Source organism: Nothoprocta perdicaria, unplaced genomic scaffold (genome assembly GCF_003342845.1).
Source record: "Nothoprocta perdicaria isolate Ctin4 unplaced genomic scaffold, notPer1 scaffold_454, whole genome shotgun sequence".
NCBI lineage: Eukaryota > Metazoa > Chordata > Aves > Tinamiformes > Tinamidae > Nothoprocta > Nothoprocta perdicaria.
In genome coordinates, this window is record NW_020455704.1 from 8,059 (window position 1) to 33,355 (window position 25,297).

General features: G+C 39.5%; 1 protein-coding gene across 1 annotated transcript; it reads right to left on the reverse strand.

Annotated features, from left to right (window-relative positions):
* Positions 1-2,197: 2,197 nt before the first annotated feature.
* CDC16 (cell division cycle 16) lies at positions 2,198-25,079 on the reverse strand. The gene is made up of 18 exons (XM_026046690.1): positions 24,998-25,079; positions 23,757-23,811; positions 22,733-22,830; positions 22,231-22,269; positions 21,275-21,415; positions 19,279-19,438; positions 18,660-18,754; positions 17,809-17,942; positions 16,149-16,228; positions 14,564-14,613; positions 13,817-13,890; positions 11,547-11,672; positions 9,470-9,622; positions 8,803-8,866; positions 7,667-7,728; positions 5,460-5,595; positions 4,489-4,579; positions 2,198-3,176 (listed from the first exon to the last, which is right to left on the reverse strand). The coding sequence occupies exons 1-18, from the start codon at positions 25,043-25,045 to the stop codon at positions 2,911-2,913; spliced, it is 1,872 nt and encodes a 623-aa protein (XP_025902475.1). The 5' UTR covers positions 25,046-25,079; the 3' UTR covers positions 2,198-2,910.
* Positions 25,080-25,297: the final 218 nt, after the last annotated feature.

Below are 25,297 nucleotides of genomic sequence, written 5' to 3' on the forward strand. Positions count from 1 at the left end.
TGCGGGCAACAGCCAAATTCTGCCCTCCACTGGGACAAGATTGATCCTTGCAGGAGAGAGATCAGGTTTTGAGRTGGAGACAGGACATCTCCATGGGGGACTTGGTGACAGGCTGCTTAACCTGTTCAGGACCGGATCCTTGTACCCATTTACCAAAGCTGACCAGAGAAACGACCCAAAGCAGGAATCAGGAGCCTGAGGTCAAGTGATGCAAAAATTAATAACCGGAGAAGGAAAATACCCAATTTAACCAGAGCCAGATTGAAGATCACAATACCCTCACCTGGTGCAAAGGCAGGTGCTGGAAGGGCAGAAAACTGGAGCACAGCAGGAGCTGCAGATGGGAGCTGAGGATTTGGATAGAACAAGGGCAGATGGACATGCTGAACAGCAGTGAGGGAATGCTCTAAAGGCTGCCTGAAAACACACCTCTCATGAGCTATAACCTAAAACTGCAGCTGCTTGTAAAGCAGGAACGTAGGGCAAGCCRTACTGAAAATTCCTCTGCTGTTGTCAAGGAAAAATCATTGGCAAGCTAGGACACTTGCCATACATCTTTCTAGGTAGCTTTTAATGTCAATAAATAAAGGCCAACACTGGCCAGCCAAAATAGTTCAGCAGGTATGTGTGAAGGCGCAGTGTAATATGCAATTCCATTACTCCTTCCCCTTCCTCACACTGCAGCAGTGGTTTGCTACCTATGAACCTGAGAATTCAGGTTTTTAAAAGCTGGATCAAGCTCCCCAATTTGATGCTTAGTTCTTTCCCTACCTCTTCCTTGCCCCATACTCTCGAACTTCAAAATGCGAGCGTATACGGAACTTAGGGTGATGCTGAATAGCACTGGGACCKAATGGAAGCAGCCACGCTCCCAGACTCAAACCACGCGCGTGGCCYGCATTGCTCTAAGGGGGCTTCCTGACGGACAGGAGGATTCATGACACACACAGGAAGAGCTGAAGAACAAAGACAGACCAGGCACAGGCACCAGACTGAGCACAACAGTAGCAAGTAAGGGGTTTTTTTGTTTGCTTGTTTTTTTAGAGTATTTGAAGTGCTAGCTAGTGCCTCATACCAGCTAACGGAGGTGCTAGGATAAATGAAGGAAGGGGAAAGGCTCCAGCAGCTRCACAATCCTTCAGCTATCCTTTGAACACTGCGTCTGACCCCCAGGAACTCCACAAGCCCCGAGGCAGATGTACGTGGGTGATGAGGTGTATCTTATATTCCAGTTCATGCAGAGCCATGCACACTTAAAATAAACATATCCAGAAGAGATCATGCTAGCAAACAGTGATTCAATACTCAATCATTAATACAGTTGGAAGCGAGCTCAGCACTGTGTCTTAAAGTCATCTCTGAGAGGAGAGGTAGCAAAGAAAGATGTGCTGGTGGAGGGACAGAATGACAGTAAAATTTCACAGATACCTGCATCTGTCACTCATCCTCCATCTGCTCTTACTTGCACAAAGCATCAAAAAAGTGCATCGCAAATAATGAATTGCACCATGCATGTGTCAGGTTCCTGTAGAACCTGCTCCCATGAGGTGGATGAAAAATATTATCAGATCACAGAATATGTAAATCTTTTAAAATTATCAAAAATACATCTTCAAAGCTTGTTAACACAGATGTACATGCATACAGGGTAAAAGTATTTTAGACCTATTACTTGATTTGGGTGACTAACGCATGAACTAGTCCCTTTCATTTTTGATGAAGATCTCTGTGCACAGAAATATTGCTGGTTCCTGAGAGCTGAAGTATTTCACACTCAGATTGGACTGCCAAGTTTCAAGCAATCTATCCTAAACATCAAATGTCAGAACTGAGCTGGAAGCCACAGAAGAAAACATTATGACAGGTTGTATCTTAAGTCTTTAATTTTAGTCCCTCGCACTGAGACATGTGGAACAGGCAGGAAGGGAAGGGAGAAGTTTATGCAAAATATGGTCAACATTCATGCCAAGCAGGAGAAGAGAACAGCCCTGCTCCGTTTAGCGGATGAACGGAGCGCTGCTTCTGCTCAAGAGACACGAGCTCTGCTTCACCACTTTCAGAGGACAAAGACACCTTAAAATACCACTGCTTAAAGACTTGTAAAAACTCTCTATAGATATTATTCACAACGATGCGCAAAGAACCCTGATGGAAGCAGCAGACTGTTGCTTGCAAGTTTATTAGTATAACTTCTGGAAAGGTAGTTCAGAAGTCGCTAATTCCAGGAAAAACTGGTTCRCCTTAATACTCTGGCCCTTCACATTTGTTGTCCAGGCACTTACCAGCAACAGTCGCCTTTCAGTAACACACTACGGAATAGCAGTGAAGAACTGGAGTTGATAATTAGGACAAAGTACAACCACCAAACACGCTGTGCCATGAATTTAACACATGCCAAAGGAGAGCCAACTGATGGAAATCATCAGAATTACTTCATAAATATGCATTCCTTTAAGGAGCAGTAAGTATTGAATTTCATAGTGGTTTTGGCCTATTTTCTACAAAGCAKTCCTCACACACAGGATGAAAACACAGACGCCACAATATATTAAACCCCAGCTACTCAATTTAATGACACTGTAAACAACTCARTTTCAAGCATTACTTTTAAACTTCCACAGTCTCACTGAGGGCAGCCACAGGAATAAATAAACAATTTTTAAAAAATCATGTGATTTTTTTTATTTCATTTTGTATGCTTAATTTTGTAGAAATAATAAGGTTGGAAATAATCTTGTGTGTGTCTTACCATCCTTAAGGCAAGCATTATTTCTCCGGTGTCAAGTACAGAGGAGCAGTCTGAATTCATATAAAAAATAGCAAATTCCAGAAGGTTTTAACACCGTAACAAAAATGCCCGAACAAGCCAACCACRCGGGGACAGAAGGAGCCCTCGGCGAGCGTGTGTGGTCACGTGCTGTGGTCCGACATGGACGTCTCCAGCATCATATCGCTTTCGTTCATCTCGATCTCGAAGGTTTCCTCCAGCGGCCGGCTGGTATCTGTACTTTTCCGGGGATTGGATGTTTCCAGCGTCACGATGCCACTCTCATCCAGCGTTTGCCTTTCGATATCAAATTCTCGGAAATCCCACGAAGGGGAAATAATGTTCTTTAATGTCTTCATCGTGTGCACATCAAAATCGTAACATCTTAATTTGTCTTTGATCTCCGTTCCTAAGGAAACGGACAAACCGTCAGTTTATTCCAGGTAGACACTCCAAAAACATGCATCTCAAAGCACTATCATCCAGTACATTTTACATGTAAGTCACAAAGCTGTCACTGCCTCATGACTTAAGTCTAATAGAGTTGGTCCAGCACAATCCAGCAGTCTATGTGTTCCTTAATAAAGTTACTAAGTACAATTCAAATTCAAAGGGCACATAACATCACCACAGGTAAGTTAATAAGTCCAACAAAGCAGAAATATATTGCAATGAAATTTTCTGTATCGTGGAATACAAACATTTCCAACTGTGGTAGTATACAGTATATAGAGTAAKAAAGCCCTTAGTTTGCCATTTGTAAAGCTCTGTTTTTGGAGGCAGACAGATTTATCCCAGCTGTGCCTACAGAGCACACTTTTATTATGAATGAACTTGCCTATACCTCTCTACAGACAATCAGCTAAAACCAAGGTTGCTGATTTTCTTACTTGATACTTCTACTTCAGTTTCCCTCCACCCCCTTTGTTTTCTAAGTTGCCACAACTTTTTATGTAAAAGAAATGATCACCTCCTCCCAAAGGCAGAATGTTTCCCTTTTTAGGTAGATTATTCACTGCCATGATGCTTCCAAAATCAGCAGTCATTTCCAGTCAGCTTTTCCACACTGTTCAATTCCAACTCATTTCATTTTTTTGACTCATCTTGTGTCAAAAAGATAAAAAAGCCCAACCTCCCAAAAATTACCAGATTGTAAGTTGACTAAATAATGGGCAAACAGGGCAACAAAAATGATGAAGGGAATGGAGCATCTCTCCTAAGAGGACAGACTGAGTGAGCCGGGCCTGTTTAGCCTGGAGAAGAGAAGGCTGAGAGGGGATCTGATCAACACGTACAAACACCTGAGGGGAGAATGTAGGAAGGAAGGGGCCAAGCTCTTCCCAGTGGTGGRCAGTGACAGGACAAGGGGCAATGTCCTGTCACAAGGGGAGTAAGTWGAAACCCAGGCAGTTCCATCTCCACATGAGGAAGAACTTCTTCACTGTKAGGGTGMCAGAGCMSYGGAACAGGCTGCCCAGGGAGGTTGTGGAGTCTCCTTCTCTGGAGGTCTCCAAACCCGCCTGGATGCCGCCCTGTGCCCCGTGCTCTGGGTGTCCCTGCTGGAGCAGGGGGGTTGGACTGGATGATCTCTAGAGGCCCCTTCCAACCTCAACCATTCTGGGATTCTGTGAATGACACACAATACTTTTTCCTCATGCCAGAATAAGGCTTCTCTCAAAGGATCTGATGACTTTAGGAGGCAGCACAAGTGACAGACTTACCAATGTACGCTTCAGAATCACCAATGTACATTTCTATGCAATGTCCGAGCATCGTGACCGAAAACGTGTCATCCCTCCTTAGGCCAAGGGCCTATCAAAAAAGTAGTAATAATATTTAGCAGGAGGTAAAACAATCATACATGCACGAGCCCAGTATAGTTCTCAGGTTTTCCTTTTTTTTTTTTCCCTAACTTGAAAGCAGAGCACAGCCTTCACTGCAAAAATGAGCTCTGGTGCAACCAAAGTATGGCCGCTTGAATTGGCTGAGGAATGAGTGCAAAGCACAAGAACAAAACCAAAAAAGGACACATATCCATGCTGAAACTCAGTCACAGGATATGAAATATACTAAAATAATGATAATAAAAATTGTAAGGATATTAAATTTGTAGACTGAGATATACTTAGCTACAACTAAGTGTATGTAAGGTGTGTGTGGTAGAAACAACTACATATATTCTCAATTCAACTAACCCAAATGCTGGARGTTCAGTATGCTTCAAAATTCACTCTTATGTTATGAAATCACTAAAGCTGTCCCCAAATTACAATATATCAGTATCACATATTGAAGATCAATCTGACACAATAACAGCATAAAAAAAAAAAAAAACACTCATACACGATCTTTAAGTTATGCTCACTGTAGAATTTCTATAGAGACATAGATCAGAAGCATTTCCAATCAKTTCAGCTGTATGTGGGGTTTACAGAGATAAAATTTAAGCAAAAAAAAAATGAAATTCAGTTAGTTAATAACAAAGAATGACCCAACTACTCCATTTTACAAGGGGGCTATTTTTAATCACCAGAAAAATTGGCTTTCAAGAAAAAATGCAAAATAAACAGTAATTAAGTCTGGATAAGCTGCTGGCTCTTTTCTTTTTCCCTCCCTCCCTAGATCCAAAGAGCCTGCTACAACAGATGCAGGATCTGGGGCCAGCGCCTTTTGGCTTTAGCAGGTTACCTACCGTGTGAAAATAGTCGATTGCACTTTCGAAACTGCCCATGAGGCTGTGTATGTAGCCTATGGCAGAGTAAGTGGAGGCGTTCTGAGGTATGAGCACGAGAGCCTGGCGATGGTATTCCAGGGCCTCTTCGTATTTCCTGTTGGGAATGAATACAGGATACCTGTTAGGAAGCTTTAGGGTGAAAGGTGCTTTTATTGTACTATGCTGGTATTTTCGTTACACAGTGATACACAAGCCATTCAAGAACTTCAAAACTATTGCTTCTCACTGTTGACATTAAAGAATGCACAGCAGAGTCATGGATATTGGCAATTTTCTTCCTCAGCACTGAGGAGAAATCATTCCTTGTTCCCTCGATGTAGCACAGCAGCTGCCTACAGCTAGACTCCATTTGGAGAGGATCTTAACAATTCGATATGGTAAATTGCTTTAGATGTGCCACGATTCTTACCGTAACAGTAGCTGTATTTCTGTAAATTTTGTCTCCTCAGGGGAAGAAAGGAGAAACATAAGAAGTAAATTGCTCATTGTTTAAAATGAGAAAAGAACCGTGGGCAGAAATTGCACGAGCCTTAATGCTGCATGCCYTGATTTTATTTTTTGTCATGCACATTTTGCTATTGCCTCTACCAGACAAGAAAACTTTAATTAATGAATAATTTTCAATTTAAAAATGGGTGGCTGGTATTTGAAGGAAATTATGGATATATTACACTGTTTATTGCATGTTGTTTTACAAAGTAAGAATTATRGCATTACTCACAGAAATTAAATTATCACATTTAACACTATTGTACCATGTTGTTAATAATGAAGATAATTTTAATTGTCCATCTGGAAGAAATTCTACTGCTTATAGTTTTAACAAATCCATGCATCAAATACAAAAGAAAAAGCTTATTAGACGACATTGAGAAATTTTCTGCTACTGTTTGCTTACTGCACAAAGCTTTCACATGGTTTGGCATTTACTTATCCTTATAGTACTTGACTGTTGGTACATTTGTGTTGTGTTGGTACACAACTACTACRGTATTTTAAAATGCTTCTTTCAATTTTCTTATGTTAAAGTTASTGAATGGACACCCATCCAACACATTTTCATAACAACAATAATGTGTATTATTAGTGTGGTAAATTCAGATTATTATGGACATTTAAAGTTGTCAAATCATACATAAGACTGCCTAAATTCTCATTTTCATTTTCTTTATCATGAAAGAGTGTTTCCAAAGTTGTTTGGAAAAGCCAACCTAATGCATTTCAGCATACTGCCTTGAATGTGATGCAAATAGTACTACCTTATAACAAGAAGCTTAAAAATACATATATAACAGAAAAAAAATATTTGGGAGGAGGGGAGCACACCCTGCAATTAGACTAATGAATAGATTTTTTGTTTGACGTTGACAGGGGAGCAACTATTATACATCTGTTTTCCTACTGAAAATGAAGACTGATTGGCCAACCTAGCACAAAGCTCCCGAAGGCAGAGCTGGGTAAGTAGAGCTTACAGCTGCCCTCCTCACTTGCTCATAGGAGCTCTGAAGCAGAAATTACAGTACACAGCATTTGGCCAATTAAAACCAGGTCAACAACAACAAAGATATGATACTAGTTAAAATCACATGAAATATTTCACAGTCTTAAAACTTGTATATGTATTTTGCAGTGCATCATTTTAATTTCCTAAAATGGAGGGGGAAAAAAAAAAAAAACATGAAATGTGGAAAAAAATCTGTCTGCAAAAAAAAAGTTGTATTGCTGTGTTAATGTGGCTGAAAATTTTACTCAAGTAAAACCAGAAACATTGATTCAAGCAACTAATCAGCCAGAAAATACCTTTATGCTTAAATATCTGAATATRGGCAAAGATGTCGGAATTTGGCCAGCAGGAGGTAGGAATCAGGTCCTTCCAAGGATCTAAAAGACTATGACAAAGTTTCTATCAAGGAAGAAACAGTAGTGAAGAAAAGACTCTTGCAATAAGTACTTTAACTTGTATGTGAAAAAGAGGATATAAGGAGTGATTCATATGTTAATATTCACAAGGCGATTTAGGGGATTTTGGTTTTATAAKGTACTTGTACACAGCTCCTATGGGGTACCTAATGAAAATAGGTGCTACCTTACTGCAAACTAGTAGGCCTAGAGAAAACACTTGTGTGGTATCTGAGATACATGTAGCTCTACTGCTCTCTGCTTACTTGAGTTTTCTGCAGACATGTCCCAGGTTGTTCAATAAAGGTTCCCACTTGTCAACAGTTACCTGCAGAATAACACAAAAATTCAAGTAACTTCAGCTTCCTTCAGTTCCTCCAGCGATATTAACAGAACTTGTTCACTATTTAAGAGTCACTTGTAAAGCCTCACAACTTAGAAGCACTGAAAACCTTCAAATTTAGATCTTCAAGGAATAATCACAACTACAGAGGGTCTTTTTATGTGGCATTTCTCCTCCACAGTCTAAATCTGTGTGTTCTAAAAAAAATAGCTTWTTTATGAGGCACACAGTTTATGTAATCCATCAAAATCCTCAAGCTCTTTTTACTGAAAWCAGATAAATCACTTGTAATGTATCAAATTCATAATGTATCAATTTCAAATTTGCAGCTTGTGTGAACACACACACACGTGCACACACACACMCMCAAAGTGCAGATACATTCAAGTGTTTGGGGAAGCAGGGGCATAGTGGTTGAATCTTGACTCACAGAGGAACACAAACCACAGGCACACTTGCTGCCAGGGTCCTTTTTTTCCCCAGAAAGTTCATTTCTTCTSCTGAGAAAAACCCAGAAGAGCCACCAAACTCATCACACACTTCAAAGCCTCTCACTTGTTAATCCATTCAAACTCACAATTGACTATCCCTGAGTCCATTCGCACACAGTGGCCCTCTCTGGCAGAGGAGCCCCCATCCGTGCCCTCAGGATTATGTTTGGAACCAAATGAAGGCATCCAAGAAAAGGGGCTAAGGCTCCAGGCAGGGGGAACCATCTCCACACAGGCCCAGCTCTGTGACCAGGCCAAGAGCCACAGGTCTCCTGAGACCCATGAGTGGGCATCAGACCTGGATTTTACTGCTCGCTCAGCAATTGTAATTCTACTTTTTTAATTGCACATAGAAACGTCTCTGGAGTGATACGGAAAGGCAAAAAGCAATGGGTGCTGAGTCTCATTTGAAACACTAACATTACAAGCAGGTTGGCAAAGCTTTAAAGTCAAATTTATATTACAGTGTTTGTATCTGGAAGTAAATGCAACATATTTTCCCCACAAAACATTACAGAACTGGCTAAAGTTTTACAAATTGCTCATCATAGACATTAATAGCAAGTACCTCATTTCCAATAGCTTTGATTTTTTCCAGTGCATCAAGAAACCATTTTTCTGCTGTTTTCCAGCTATATATTAGAGAGGGGAGGAAGTAAATTATCATGTTTTCATTAGCTGTATGAGAAAAACTGTATGACAAGGAACATTTCGTTATCTGGTCATAAATGAAGTCACCTATAAAAACACTAATTCAAATTTACTATATTTCACTTGGCCATGTGATGCTAAGAGCTGACAAGACAAAATTAGGAAAACAGAAGCAGCTCCAGAACATTCACTAAACAGTTTTTATGTTTTAAGGAATAAATTTGGAATTTCCTAAATTGACAACAGCAACATTGATCTATGGCCATGTATTTTAGAACACGTGTACTGAAAAACCCCTTTACAAGGCACGCAACCACCCAGCAATAGGAGCAAGCCGGATAACTCAACTCTGCATGTTCCCAAGCATTAACTCATTCCTCACTGAATCTTTAACAACCAAGAATAACAACCTCATGCCCCAAAAACAAAACCCTCAAGAGTTTAGGGTGAACACTATCTAAACTCGAAGCAAAAGAAACCTGGCATTCTACAGCTCAAGCTAAGTACTTCAGYAGACATTCCGATAAATTACATTTGGGGAAAAAAATCCACGCTAAAAATTCAATCTCATTTTGCCAGCTTACTCTCCATTTTGAAACGCAACCACTCCAACTTCGTGCATGACAAAAGGATCCTCGGGCGCGATGCTCAAAGCTTGGCTGAAGAACCTTTCAGCCAACTTGGAGTTGTTGGTCAAACCGTACTCCAGCCCGATATAGAGCATGGGCAAATGGCACCTGCAAAGAAAGTGCACGTGCTCGTTATTGCTGTCCTGAACAATAAAGAAACACCACGTGTGTCTGCATACACTTACGCACATGCAAGTAAACAGATTATTTGAAATAGACTACCAACTTAAGGGTGGATTTAAAAGATTTTATAGGTGTCATTGAGAAGAATTTGAACTCTAATTAAAAATAGTAATTTAATCTGGAATCACGTGCATGTATTCTCTCAGTGTCTAAGYTAGTTGTGATTTTTTTCTATAGTTTCCTACATTTCATATACAAATAAGATATATATATTTATAATTTGCACAAACAGTACAAATACTATTTTATGCTACAATATGACATGATTACTATTCATTCACAAGTCTCTTCACAGCACCTGCTCCTAATACACAGCACTTTATGACATGAGGTGACTAAAACACGTTTTGCCTAAGTTTTAAAGAACTTTCAGACAGAAAATAGATTACCTAATTAAAAAACTTGACTGGGTAACAATAAATTGCCCAAGCAAACAGAATTCCTTGGTCCCTCTTGTGAACATTACTGCTGAATGAAGCAAGTGGTAATGTAAGGAAAGTTTGCTCAAAGGCTATATAAAASTGGGTACAGTACATGTCACAAGGATGCCTAACAATTTAATATACTCCAGTTTTTGAAGTCATGATGTATAAAAGCCACATTCTTTCAGCTCAGTTTTATCCCCTCCCCCAATAAAATAGCTTAAGAATAGAATAAAAACATAAAAAACAATTTCTCGAATGAATTTGGCCTTCAGCATTTCAGAAGACCACCTAAAGACCTGGGATGCCCATATAAAACAAGATGCAGCAATTTATTTATTTATTTATTTTAATTTAACCCAAGATGAACGGGAATAAATTGATGGTGTCTGGATCAAGGAAATGCAACCAACTCTTTCTTGATTTCCCAGGATGGGGCAAGCTCCTGATCCATGGTGCAGCCCAAAAACGGAAATGAGCTTTTGATATCATCTGGTCAATGTAGATAATAAATAATGAATAATAATAATAACGGAATTTCATATTGCCTCTCCTACTTTCGAGGGATAATGATGCATCAAAACACTCTTGTTGTGCTTGAAGTCCTTGAAAGGACAAAATGGGATACAGAACAAGCCCAGGTCAGATTTGAGAACTGCTGCCATCACAGGTAGCATGGGACACTTGGGAATATTTTAGTGTCCCACATCACAGCCTTCCAGGATTCTCAGAAGAGCCCCAGAGCAGAGCATAAACCCCACTCGAGAGTTCAGTGATATTCTTGCACCACATTTAAACACTTGCCACAGCGCAAACCAGGCTCCTAAGAGGGGCTGCCCAGACAATCTTTTCCTTTTACTGAAAAATATTTTGTAGTTTAAGTACAGAAAAGAAAAAAAACATTAGAAATGTTTCTATATACCTATATTTAATAAAGTTATACCAAGTACTAAAAACCACTAAATGTTGCTAAATCTTATTTAGTACTTATACCAAGCACTAAAAATCACTAAATGTTGCTCTCTTTCCCAAGTAATTTTTGGGAACACAGTTTAAGAAAAATGTAGGTTAAACAAAGGCAAATCTTGCCCCTAATCCTACCAGCAACTAAAACAAGTAGCTACAATTTAAACAAAATACTGAAGGGCTGCATATCACTTAATTGTGCCCTACTCAAATAGGCCAGCAGCGACACTATGTGTTTCTTAACACTGTTACACTTGAAAAATTCTGAAGTTTGAAAAYGGTAATAGAGATCAAGTGGCAAAATAAAATGAACAGATCACGAAGCTCTGCTCTCCTCTCCTCTCTTGCTCTCCGTCCGATACCTGCTGCAAATGTGTCCCTGCTCCTTAAGGGGACACACACCAGTGTGGTAAACTACTCATGGATTCCTGACCAGGTCGGGCTGAAGGTTTCTGCCATACCCTTTCATGAGCTGCGCGGCCGTGAAGTAGGCGGCCATGGCCTGGTCGTGCTCGCTCTCAACGGCGAAGGAGTGTCCGTACGCGATCCACGCCGGCCCGTACGTCCTCTCCAGCGTGGTAGCTTTGCTGAAAGCAAGAGCCCATCCATACAGTAAGTGGCTGGAATTAAATTTCACCCAATCCAACCGGCTAATTACCCAGCAAGGCTATGTCACGTAGGTAAGAATCTATTAACATATCTTCTGAAATGATCAGCGTAAGTTAAGTTCATTTTAAAAGTTCACTGTGAAAATTTTTTAACACAATATTTTAAATTTTCAAGAATTTACTGTAATATTCTTGTGGCTGTTCATAGAGGTCATCATAATACAGATGGGAGGTATTTGATACTATTGAATATATACAACGATGTAGTACGTGAATTGAGCAAGGCAGAGGAAAAAGTAGCAGCAACTTGTAGCACATTACAAGGTTCTAGCTATACATTTACAAATAAATATAACTCGAGCAAATGTAAGCATCACAAGCAGGATATAGAAATAYCAAATTATGAACTCATATTGATCTGTCTGTAGAAATGTTGCCAGGTCACCCTACTAGTTTTAGTGTAGATGTCTCAAGTTTTAGTGTTGTGTCTCAAGACAGAAGCTTTTCCAGCTAACAACTTCATGACAGATGCATCCAACCTTCTCTTAAGAGCCTCTTTTCATGGCRATCCACATCTTACATAAATAATCCATTCTGTTGCTTAAATATCTTTACTACCACTACATTTCATTTAATCTAGACCTCATTTGTCGCAGTGAAACTCATTATTTCTCGTCACAGACGGTGGAAAACAGCTTGATCTCTTTCTCCTCACACAAAACTTCACAGTTTTGAGCATATGCATCCWCCCACTCTACATCCTAGACAGCTTCAATTACTTTTAAAAACTTTCCTCATAGGCCACGTTCCGCAGTGTGTTTGTTTACTGCCTTCTCTTGACTTCAATTCAAACGCGTCACGTCTTTCTGAAGGTCTCCACTCATTTTGCCTTGTCGATAGACTTGTCAACATTAAAACTTTTTTAGAGCTTTGCTRTTTTTACACACGTTGGGTGATAGCCTGTCCCAAATGTTATTTTCCCAATTGGTGCTCAGCTRCAGAAAGCCCTTTTCTAAGATCTGCAGGAAGAGATCGGCGCTTGGATACAGTGTGGAACAGCCTGCTTCCTTCTGGAGCAAGCAGGATCATCCCTCCCTTACACACCCTGATGTCCAACTCTCCTCTCCCACCTGTTCAGTAGGTTAGAGGTTCTGACTTTCCCGGTCACATAGCCTCTTCCCAGGATTTGCCTTTTAGGAAGCATCTGAGACTCCAGCACACGGTCATGCAAGCCCAGAACACGGACAGAGAGGACTGGCGCTTTCACRCACAGTATTTCCAGAAAACCTGCTGCCCAGGCCACAGCTACCACTGCCCTCACAGCTGTACTCTTGATCATTCCTCCCCAAGTAATTCAGGCATCAATTTATCTTTCTGTTTTTATCAGATTGTTTTACTCTTGCTCAGATCACACTAAACTGCAGTTGAGTTTTCCAAAAGACTTACAGACCCTGCCGTATAGCTTGCACATTTATTAAAGGTATTCTATTACTCAAAACACCTAAGCGACCTAAGTCACCCAGGACAACTCCCAAAGAATTTTACTGCACAATTTTACAGAAATTATTAATTTATTTTTGCATGCATTGTCAATCTACAAGAGGTTCCAAAGAAAAAAAAATGCAAGCCTTGCAGACTGATTTCAAACAGTTGAGGCTTGAAGTAYCAAACAAATGCCCTTCTTCAGAACAAGCAACCTAGAAGCCCAAGGCTGCCTACGCATAGAGTCAAGCAGGAGAAGTGCAGCATTTTCTAACTCTTCTCTTTGAGTTATGAAATCTGAAGCTGATAGAAAACCTATGTGTCCTTAMGTTTAGGTCTGAGGCCTGACTACCTAACCATAATTAGCTTGGCACCATTACTGAATGCAGTCACCACATACACACTTAAAAGGAGGTAACTCCATAAAGAAGTCCTAGATTAGGCCCATAAAATATTTTTAAATTATTATGAAGATTGAGGTCTAATTACCACACCAAAGAAAGGTGTAAATTAAAGCAATATTTTAGAAGTAACTAGTTGACTTGGCCTTCTGTATATTATACGAGCCTGAGAAAAACAATGAACAGTAAGTATTTATCAAGTGCAACAGATTCAACTAACAGAAACTGGACAAGTTTTACCTGAGGTATCTTCTGGCATGTTCATTTTTGTGGCCAACCATGAGATAGTAGCATCCTACTGCAAACCACGACACCTACACATTAGTTCAAAATACAACAGTATTAGCCATAGTATGCTAATTTAATAGAACAAAACCACAGTTCATATGTGACAGAGGCAATAGAGAAGTGTTTAATATTTTCAATGAAGTGACTGTCAGCTTTTAAAGTTATTTTATTGGCACCTTACAGATAAGCTAGACCTGCCGGCACGTACTACAAGCACATATGACATTAACTCTGTGTGGTCAATCTCACGAATGGAAAGCTAAGAACAAATGCAACTGCAGCCTTCAACTACCCTATGGGAGGGAACAGGGAAGGCAGAGCTAAACCCTTCCCAGAGGTGCCCAGTACGAGGATGAGTGGGCACAAGTTGCTGCATGGGAAATTCAGACTGAGTAAAAGCAAACAATTTCACCATGAGGGAGATCAAGTGCTGGAACAGATGGACCAGGCAGGCACYCACTGCCAGCTTTTCAGTTTTTGTTGACAGCAAAATCTGTATATTGAATTAATTTTATAGGTATTTTATTTTAAAAGAGCCTCAATACAAGAAAGCTGCAATGTAGGTTTAACAAAGACATAAACTTTCGTTAGCTCCACCCAGAAAGATTTTGAATTCTGGTTGCTCAAAATCRCTATTAGAACTTCCATTGGTGTCACTAACAGAAAACTACCTCCTAATGAACAAATGGAAAAACTTACAGGATTATTTGGATACAAGTCCACCAGTTTGTGAGAAAGATAGAAAAGCTCTGGATGGGGTAAGAAACAAAAACAGGAAAGAAAGAAAACACATTAACAAGTTTCAAGTCCTTTAACTTTCTACTCGAAATATGCAGAACATCTAGGAGTATTAATGCACAAATCAATAATGTTTTTGATTCAATTTTCCAGTTAGCTAAAAAAAAGTTACATATTGAGAGCACACAAACAGGCAGCTACACATCCCACTCTAATAATTATGCAAAATTTAGGAGGTCATTAACAGCCATTAAAATAAATGTCTATAGTATTACACTTGAAAGCATCTTGTCAAGGTTTCAAAAAGGCCGCATTTCAGCTTCCTACATCTAAGAAAAATATAACACATTGGCTAATTATTTTCAGAAGAAAAGTCCTGTGCTTCAGTATGCCGAAAACTGGACAAAATAATTATTCTATTATTTAGAATAATTCAAAATAATTAGAATTATTAAAATAATGATTTTTAAAAAGAAAAATCTATACTAGATTTTAATAGGAARCTGAATTCATTGGATATTGGTTAATTATTCTCATGCTTATGCACTTTCAAAAGAAACACTATTACAGTACATAAGACTGCTCTTTTCCTGTGGCACAGTGGTTTTCAGCTGCTTAATTTTGTCCTGGCCTCCTTTGCATCAATTTTTCTTTTCAAGAAATTGAGATATGCAAATCTTTTTACAAAGTAATAGTTTACAAAAAGGTTCTCAACGCAGACTTATAAGAAAGTACTGAAATTAATTACCTATTTGTTTACAGAAAAYACTTCGACATCCTTTCACAGACTGCAAATCTTATTAGCATAAGCTCCCTGATTCTATTTTCCAAATGGTTTTTGGAGACATCTATGCTAATCACTTGGATCTGAATGCTTATATAGAATTTGAAATGAGAAAAAAAGGCATCTCAGATCAAAGTCAGCTATTCTTCCAATTTTTGCAAAGATACTGCATAATTATAAGCAGATTTGAATTACAAATGAGATCCTCACTACAGCAAACGCAAGGAGAAAAATCCCATAAAATCATCTCTTATGGAAAAGGTTAACTTTTTTTTTGGAGAAGGTACACACCGCTGAAGACTTCCTTACAATTTAAATCATTATATTTTCTTCTGTTGCTAAGGGGGAAAAAAAAAAGAGTATCTAGATCCTCTAGAAAGATGACCTTAAAACAAACCTCAAACTACAGAACTGAAACAATGTAGTTCACTACCTTTCTAACTACATAGACACCTGGTTAAAAGACTTTAGGTGTCAAGTTCATAATAGTAAAGATCATTTGTACAACTATTTCTTTTGCAGTTTCTAAAGATCCCTTTCAAAAATTTCCTTCTTTCCTACTGTCCTCTTGAAAAAAAAGCAGCTAGAGAAAAAAAATCTGTAGATTTGTGGATCAAATTTTTGGAGAGACTCTCCATTTTTTAAACTACAATTAGAATTAAAATAAGAATTAAAAGCACCAAGCACCCCATATACATAAACTAACAATACAGTAAACAATTTTATCTCTCTTGTCAAATATTATATTTCTATGTTTCTTACCATTTGCTTTATTTAGCTCCACAAGCGTCCCTATATGCACAGGTAAACAGTTTGCATGGAAAGGATCTTTTTCCATTACTCTAAAAACAGAGAGAATAATAAGCCATATATATTTCACAATTTTCAGTATGTTACAAACTTGTACTGTATGTACAGTTCAAGTTAATTACTACTTTAGGACAACCTAGTGACAAGAAAAGAACTATTCACAACATAAAAGTTAATTTTAAGAACATACCTATTGATGTCAAACATTAATTTATATCTTTAATATGTATTTAATATAAATATTAAATAAATATTAAATTTAGTTTAACGGTTAAGGATAAGAAAATGCTGCCAGGCTAAGAAAATGCTGCCAGGCTGACTAYACAACTAGAAAAACAGAACATGAACCAGCAGACAGCAAGCAACATTTCTATTCACCCAACTGATCAGCTCCACAAGCTTAGCAGCAATTTTGAAGTAGCCAACCTGAACTTTCTGAGCTTAGGGAAACAAGATTTACACACTAAGCAGTGTGCCACAGGAAACACACCTAGGTGAATTTTTAAGTTTTATTGTCTGTGCTGCTAGAAATGGAAAAAAAAAAAAAGTCTCACAGACAGCAAGCTGCATGAAGGACAGGGCCTGTAGGCAATCATCCATTCCATAAGGACTGGCATTTGATAAACAGAAGGAGGAAAAAGGATTTCTTGGAATATGTTTGTACAAGCTCTTAAATCAGAGTTACCACTCATGACAATTCTGACAAGAAATAGACTTGGARACAGTTAAAGTTTGGAAGTATTTGAAAATGTAAACAAAGTATTTGAAACGCCAAAAGAAAAATGAAGTTTGCAAATCACTGCCTTGAAGGTAGCCTAAAACTTTGAAATTATCTGGACTTCTAAGATTCCTGTTTCCAGGCTCTGGAATCTGGGACATTCTCTTCCTTAGGATATCTGCATAAACTTCCATCATTTTCTGCTACAGAAGGTGTGGCAATTAGACAAATTAGGTAAAAATGCGATTGCATAATTTTATTGACTTCAGTGAAGTCGTGAAGTCCTTAACTCCACCGGGAACGTGATTTTACTCGGATATTTACATTTTCACCAGCAGTGAGTATTCTCTACAGCACTCCCAAACTCTTGCCAGAACAGGGCTCTAAGAAATACTCTACATGGTGATGGTTTCCTTGAGCCAGGAAAAAAAAAAAAAAAGCTGTATTACAGTCTATAAAGCCAAAATGTTTATTTTACGCTATAGTGTTTTGAGACTATGCAGGACACACACAAAAACAGTTTTCCTATAAAAAAAGAAAAGAAAAAGTATATCAGAGCTGCACAGAACAACTCCACAGTCATGGGAGTCATACTTGGGAAATGAGGGCAATCACACTTGCCAAGTGGTCAACAGATTCAAACCTGTTAATTCTGGAGGCCAAATCTGAAGCAGCAAGAGACCCCAGGAAGCTGAAGGCAGCAGAGGAAGGGAGAAGATAGACAGATGTGCTGCTTTGGCCATCAGGGTTTTATGCATGTCATTGCAATGAAATTTCTAAGTCCAGGTATRATTTTTATTCTATATGGTACACGAATTAAAAATAAAAAAACACCACACACAACWAAACCCCACCAACCTCCAGTTTACTTTCCAGGTGACTTTATGTACTTACACTGAAGTAAGTTTGTAGCACATTTTGAAGTCACAGTTATAATAATGCCTTTCAGCTAAGGATACAACTACATCCAGATTTTCCTGGAGACCATCTACAGACTCAGGAATCACTGTTTCACTGGGTTTATTATACTGAAATATAAAACAAACAAAAAATATTCAAATATAAAACAAACAAAAAACATTCAAATATAAAACAACCAAAAAACATTCAAAACATGCGAGTCCTACTTAAAATGAAAATGCATAAATATCAATGTTTGAGTTCTAAAAGACTGTAACTACATTAGGCTTCACAAAATTCTTAAGTTTTAAGCTCTAAGTTCATAATTTATTATTTGGCAAAATGGTTCTTTATATTATACCTAAAAACTCAACTCTCTTAACAGTGTGAAAATATTTGTCTTACAATAATTCAAGTGCAGGCTTTAGAAAAGAAGGTTTGAGCGAGCCCGCTGGCTTTCAAAGCCATCACATCATCTTCAGCAAAAGAACTTTGTCATAGTCCTGTTAGAGCCCATTATTGCCAGGTAACTGATGTTTTATCTGTGTCAATAAGAATACTCCATGTTCTCTTTTCCCGCCTATAAGTTTCCCATGAAATAAGGCTGAAAAAAAAACAGTTTCAAGTTGCCACCAGCCAAAACCATAAAATCCCAGAGAATGGATTTACACAAAGCTAGAATTCAACCACAGATAAAATGACACCTACTACATCATACACTTTAAAATAACCAAAACAGTAAGGACCTCCTGCATTTAAGCTCAGAATAAACAGAATCACAGAAAATTTACACCTAAAGTCRCGACTTTTACCCATCTTTCCAGCTTTTAAACAGTTTGTGTTACCTTTTTCAATTTATTCTCAAAGAGAAAGTGCAGCAATTCTTGTTCTTCTTCTGTGCATTGTTTACTAAGAGGTAGAGATTCAAGAAGTTCTTTTTCTGTGTGAATAATTTTTTTTTGAAATAGAGAAGAAATGGTCAGATGAGACACCTATAGATTTTTGACGTGCAAAATTTTAGTGAAGCTCACCCTAACACARGGAAGGTAACAGTAGAAAATCACTAAAATAGATAAAACGGGTAATACTGCCAATTACAAAAATGATTTAATTCTTCTAATTTTTAGCATTACAGGATTAAAATCTAAAGTTTCAAGTAAATTTGAGATTAAGATTTTCACTCATTTAATAAAATCACTTTTACCTTTTTGATACACAACTATCACCTGACACTTCATAGATATCTGGGGGAAATCAGCGTCTTTYAAAACATTTTGAAGTTTGCTAACTTTCCACTTTAAAAAAGTTAGAGATTTAGCTAGAAAAAAAGTTAGAAAATTTAGGAAAAAAAGGTATAAATAATTAGTTAGTTAAAAAACTTCAATTTTTACCCAGGAAAAGGCAGGAAAGGAGAAAGCAGCTACAYGTTACTTGTATTAGAGAAGCAAACACTGCCTGCCAGACCTTCTTGTGCCGTCAGCATATGGTGCGAAGTCAAGAGATCAAATGCTTCGAAGCAGTAAACATCGAGCTTGAGGGCCTCCTTGTAGCTGTACGTTGCCAGGGTTCTGTTATCCAAAGCATCRTAGATCTTGCCCCGCAACAGGCAGATGGAGCTCTTGATCTGGTGGAAAAGCAGGGCTGCAGGTCAAAGACTGAACCAAGGTTTGTAACTGCGTTTTGAGCACAAARCAAAATGGGCTCCCTGAAAAGTAAAAAGCATTTCATGTGTGGTGAAATCTGATTTTCCAGTGCTGTCTTGATTGKTTTTTTCTCTCTAAGAACTTAAAAATCAAGTGAATGCTCTCTCAGGTTACCTACTGCTGCGCACGCTAGAAATAAGTAGAGGCAAGAACAAAATTTATTTTTTTCCTACCGTAGGCATCCTACTTTCTGATACTGAGTTCTAAACGATTTAAACCAGATTCCCTCCATAGGCAGAGGGAATGGGCACTTCCAAAGTGCACTTCTCTGTTSACTGATAAAGACAGTGCAGCATTGGATATATATATATTTTTTTTAAATCTTAAATTAAATCATATAGGCTTTATCCTAATCAGCAGCATTTCAGATGAGCTGTTAAATAGTAAGAAGATCAGTAAATATAAATACTGAATATTGAATATGAATACTGCATTGAATATGAATAAAAATCCTTGAATAACAGATTTGTGGTTTTACTCTCTAGATTTTAATTAAAACATATTTAATGCATGGCAAGAAATACTACAATACAAACTAATAATAACAATAATTTAATATTTTTTAAAAAAAATCAATGGACTCAACTAATTCAAGCAGTACAATGTATTTTAGCAGGCTAACTCTCACTCAAGTAATGCAAGTACAAGAAACTGCAGAGCTGCTTTAACAACTAACATACCCTACAGGCTGGTAAAGGAGTCATGCTTTTTTTATTTACTTACTTATTTTGATTAACAATTTCTTGAAGTAATAGCAACTTCAACAGTTCCCTGCTTTGGCAACTAAGTTATCACAAGTATTCCTGATAATTAGAACTTACTAAGCTGATTTTTTGGCTGGGTTAATTTTTGCTCAAAACAGCTTCCCAGTTAGGTGAGTGTCCAGTCACATAAGCACTGGACCAGCACACCATGGAAGAGGGAGAAGAAGGAAAGGAGCATCAATGAAATGTCACAAGCCAAATACTCTTATATGTATTGTGCCACTTTAAATATATCTATTAAGGAACATTGCAATAACTCGTTCTAATCAATCTCTGCCTTAAGCCCATTAATGCCAGCATTAGGAAATATGTTCACGTTGATGATTTAGCCCATTTTGGTAGCTCACGTTTGCAGGAAAGGTTCTGTTTGTCAATGACCTACACTGCAATTTCCACTACTGAACAACGTGGTAAGCCAGGACTCCTCAGGGAACCAGTTCACATGGCTCAGCCTGGGAATGGCAACCATCACCCACAACCATGTGGCCATACACGGAATTTTTCCACTGTGCTTCATAAATTTCACCTTAGCGCCACATAATTTTAAATTGTGATCAAGTGAAAATGTGAGCGATCAAAGAAAACCTTTAATAAAGTGTCTAATGGGGAGTAAAGGCCACTTTATGATCTCAGGACCTGTAGTCCAATTGAAGGAAATTACAGTTTTCATTATCAAGACTCAATTAAAACAAAGATTTATCATTCTAAAAAACAATGTTAGGTCAAAAATGCCTCTATAAGTAACTTACGGGAAATTTTTACAAACAATTCTTCCTATTTCCAAATGATACTATTTTTGTTCAGACAGGCTAACATCTAATTTCTAGCTGCACTTTTGAAATTTATTTTACCTATAAAGCTTAGAAAGCCTAGAGATAAGAAAGCTTAAACACATATAGAATTCCAAATTAAAATAACTCTAAAAATCACGTTCTGACAACATATTTTTTTTTCCTCAGTTACAAAAACAGCCGTTTCAAAGCTGTCACTTACAGAGGACTGTGACATCTCCCAGTCTGTGGAAGAGTCCTTCAATCCACTTTCATCTTTCAAGTATTTTTCAAAAAGTCTTTTATTGATTGGTTCTTCCATGTCAAGAATATCCAGGGCCTGTTGATGTTCCTTTGCAGCATACTAGCCACAAACACATGCATGTAAAAAACAAGGTTGGAGGTTGAAACATCTATACATAAAGCACCAATAAATACAGCGTCATAAATCAAAGGCAAGAATTATAGCAACTAGTGCCTAACAGCAGTATTTTCACTCATGCAAAGTCTTATTCAGATAGGTATCTATTTACTACCACAATCAGCTATTTTGTTAGTTACCTATAACACCTACCTAAAATTTACTAAGCTAAGACCAGTAGAAATACTTATTCTGCATTATGCAAAGATGGAAACATATATGCTTCCAAAATAATTAACGCAGATTTTAATAAAATTCTTTAAATTATTCCATAATAAAGATTATTCTATTATATTCTATTTTACACTTGATTCCATTTACCAGCTTATTCTGTCTGTGATAACACTGCATTTTTCTACTTATATATCACATTTTATACAGAGTGATAAAGCTGCTAACTATATTTAGGTATAAAGCACACAACATCTCAATGGACAATAACCAATTAAAAAAACATAATTACACAAATATGACTGGAAGATTCATATTCTTGTCCCACAAAGCATTACAGAGGAAGGTTTTGTTTCCTGGCAAAATATCAACTGAGCTTCTTCAGAAAAGCACCACAGTGAATACGCCAATAATGACACTGAAAGCTGAAGGATGAAGTCAACAACCATCACAAAATTTAAACCTGTTATTTCAACGAACACGGAGTCTCAGGCATCTGCATCACCTGTCAAATACCTAGTCTTCTCAGATGTGTATCTTTTATTTAGTTTGGGTTGTTTCCAGTAGAGACCAAAACAGGTACTCACGTGACATCTGGCTGCAAGGTACCGACATGCTTCATACAGCTGCAAGAGAAGTTGCACATATAGGGTTAGTTACTAAGAGAAAGCCCGTTGTTCTTCCACTCTGCTATTCTCCCATCTATTCTTTATAAAGCTTTCCTTATCAAACTAAGGATCACCTAATTCAGCCTGTAACATGCTTTACTGCTAAACTCTTCTCTTTGCTCCCGCCCTCACCTCTCCTCAGCAGAGCTGAGGACAATTACATCTTCAGTGGTGCCCCCACCACCTCATGGCACTGACCTGCTCTAGTTCTGACTTGGACCCCGTCTCTGCTCTGCAACTCCATCCAGAACCAATAACTCCATTCAGGTAGTAGTGCAGGTAGCACTATCTGATTTAAATTAACTGCACTATGCAGGTTTTATAATCAATTTCCCCTAAGACCTTAGTCTCTGATGTTGAAGAAGTCACTGTGCTTAGCAGTAAAGGTTAAGAAATGGAATGACAGCAGTAAATGACCTACCTTGTCCAGCTTCCGTGATCGAAGAGCATGGGCTGCCCTGTGATACTGAGCTGTTAGGTAAAGACACTGGGCCAACCAATAGATATCCTGAGGTTCCTCTTAAAAAAGAGAGAACAAATTATAAATCATTAATTTATATTGCACCTTTAAACACTTTCATACAGAATATTTAACTTCTWCCTCACCAGAAAGTAAGTATGCATCTTCTAGCCTACTATTAAGTTACAATGTTACAAAAAGAAATGATTTATCAGGAACTAAAAATAATAAAAAAAAAAAAGTCAGATTTGAACTAAAAATATACCAGATAACACACTGGGCAGTGAATACAAAGAATCTCAATGTCACATTAGCAGGTGTGTCATGGGACAGAGGCTGACAGGAACAATGTAGCCACAGGTGGCACACAGCAGCAGCAGCTATCCTGCCCCAGACAATCTGGGCAGCAAAGCAAACAAACAAACAGAGCTGTCGATCTAGGAAAAGGAAATCCCTGGAAACCTAACAACAGTGCAAGTGAAAACATGAGACTTCTGCCATTTGAAGTTATAAGGAGTAGAGCTTGCTACTGTCTTACATTATCAGCACACAACAGCCTTTGCAGGATCGAGCCACTGAAATCATGTTAGGAGACACAGACAGACTACGGCTGTAAGCAGAAACAGGCAAACACCACCGAGCCATTCTGCAAACCTGGATTATATCTATCATACAAGAGAGATATATATGTATATATATGTGATTGATGGAGATCTCTATCTACACCAAGCACATGTCTATCACATCCTGTCTCTCAAGGTCTGCATTTATAGGCTGGGGCAGACAATAACCTTAATACAAATGGAAGGAAGGTGGCCCTGCACTAACTGGACAGGCAGCATCCCAGAGGTCACAGAGAAGCCCTTATATCGAGAAATTCACAAAGCTTCAACAATAGTCCAGAAGCTTTAAAAGAACATGATAACAGTAACAGAAATATGTTTCAGCTCCATTAACAAAATACAGTGCAAAAACACTTACTTACCATGAGACAGTGAGGCCACTTTGTCCGCCCAAAATAGGGCACTTTGATATTGTTGCTGTAAAAGAAAGCTATGAAGAATTAGTATTGACTTGGGTTAGTTTTCCCAGCTTATTTTGAAATATAGTTCATACTATTTTCACTTAATGCTTTATTATAAGTCTTCTCTCTGATGAATTCCAATTCATGATTAAATTCACATTTGAGTTCTTCAGAAGTTTAGGGAAGAAAAAAGGAAAAAAAAAAAAAAAAAAACCCAAGGAGTTTTAAAAGCCTCAGTAACCTCCTGTAACCTCCGCAAGGCCAGCAAAAGTTCAAGCAATTTGAGGTGAGGTTGTTTGTTTTCAAGGGAAAGCAGGTACCGTGGACCAACAGGTCAAGGGTCTATGCTACATAACCATGACAATGTCAGCAGCAGGTTTGCTACCCCTGCAGAGCGGCACASACCTCCCCTCCAGTTAACAGCAACACTGCATTTTAGGAGAAACCGAGCACTATGCAGGAAAAGGAACTTCAGAAATTCTCACAGCRCTACCTATGATTAAGAAGCTTTCACTCTCCAGTCAAGATGCTTTAACGTTACCCAATCCAAGCGGGAATTCCTCCTTGCTCTTGCTACACCTCCGCCACGTGCAGGGACATGGGGGGAAGCCGGGATTCAGCGGGGAACTGAAGAGGGACTGGAAGGAGCCTTTGCAGACACGGCCCATCAGCTGCATTTCAAATAGCTGGCCTATAGCTGGGTTTCAAACTGTGTCCCCCGCCTCAGAGGGAAAAACCCAGACAAATGTCTGTCTGTCTGTCTGTCTGTGAAACTGAGGGTGGAAGAGCCCCCCGGCACGGCGCGAGCAGGGTGCAGTCCAGGCCTGCAGAGCCCTGCGCGGTTCTTCCCGGCAGTGCCGCAGCTCCCGGCCGCCCGTGCCGCTCCCTGCGGAGGGCAGGAGCGCGGCCCGGGCCTGTGAGCACCAACAGAGCCAGGCCTCGTGCTGCGGCGCAGGCCACACGCGGCCCTCGGGCGGGAACCCGGCACCGCCGCATCCACCTCGCTGCCTAACGCCTTTCTCCTCCTTTTCCCCTGTAATTCCCGTGCTCATCCGCGGGCCAGGCTGCCCGGCGGGGGGAGGGGGGGTCCCGCCGTTTCCCCCCCCCCCCGGGGCCGCCCCCCCCGGGCCTAGGGCGCCCCCCGCGGCCGGGGCGCGAAATGGCGGAGGGGCGTGCGGGGCAAGATGGCGGCCGCCGCGCACCTGGTCGATGTACTGGCGCACGCGCCTCCTCAGCCGCTCCAGGTTCATCCTGCCGCGCGCGGGAGGGAAGGAGGGAACGAGGGCGGCGGGAAGCGGGAGGGAGCCAGGGAGGCGCGGCCGCCCTCGCGCCCCGCCGGCGGCGCCGCGCTCCAAGCCGCCGCCCCCGCTTCCCTCCCCTTCTCCTTCCCCTTCCTCTCCGCCCGGCCGGAAGCGGCGCCCCGCGCGCCGTCGTTCCGGGCGCGCCGCGGCCCGGCCCGGCCACGCGGCCTGGCTTTGGGTTGTTGCTCCCGTTACACTCGT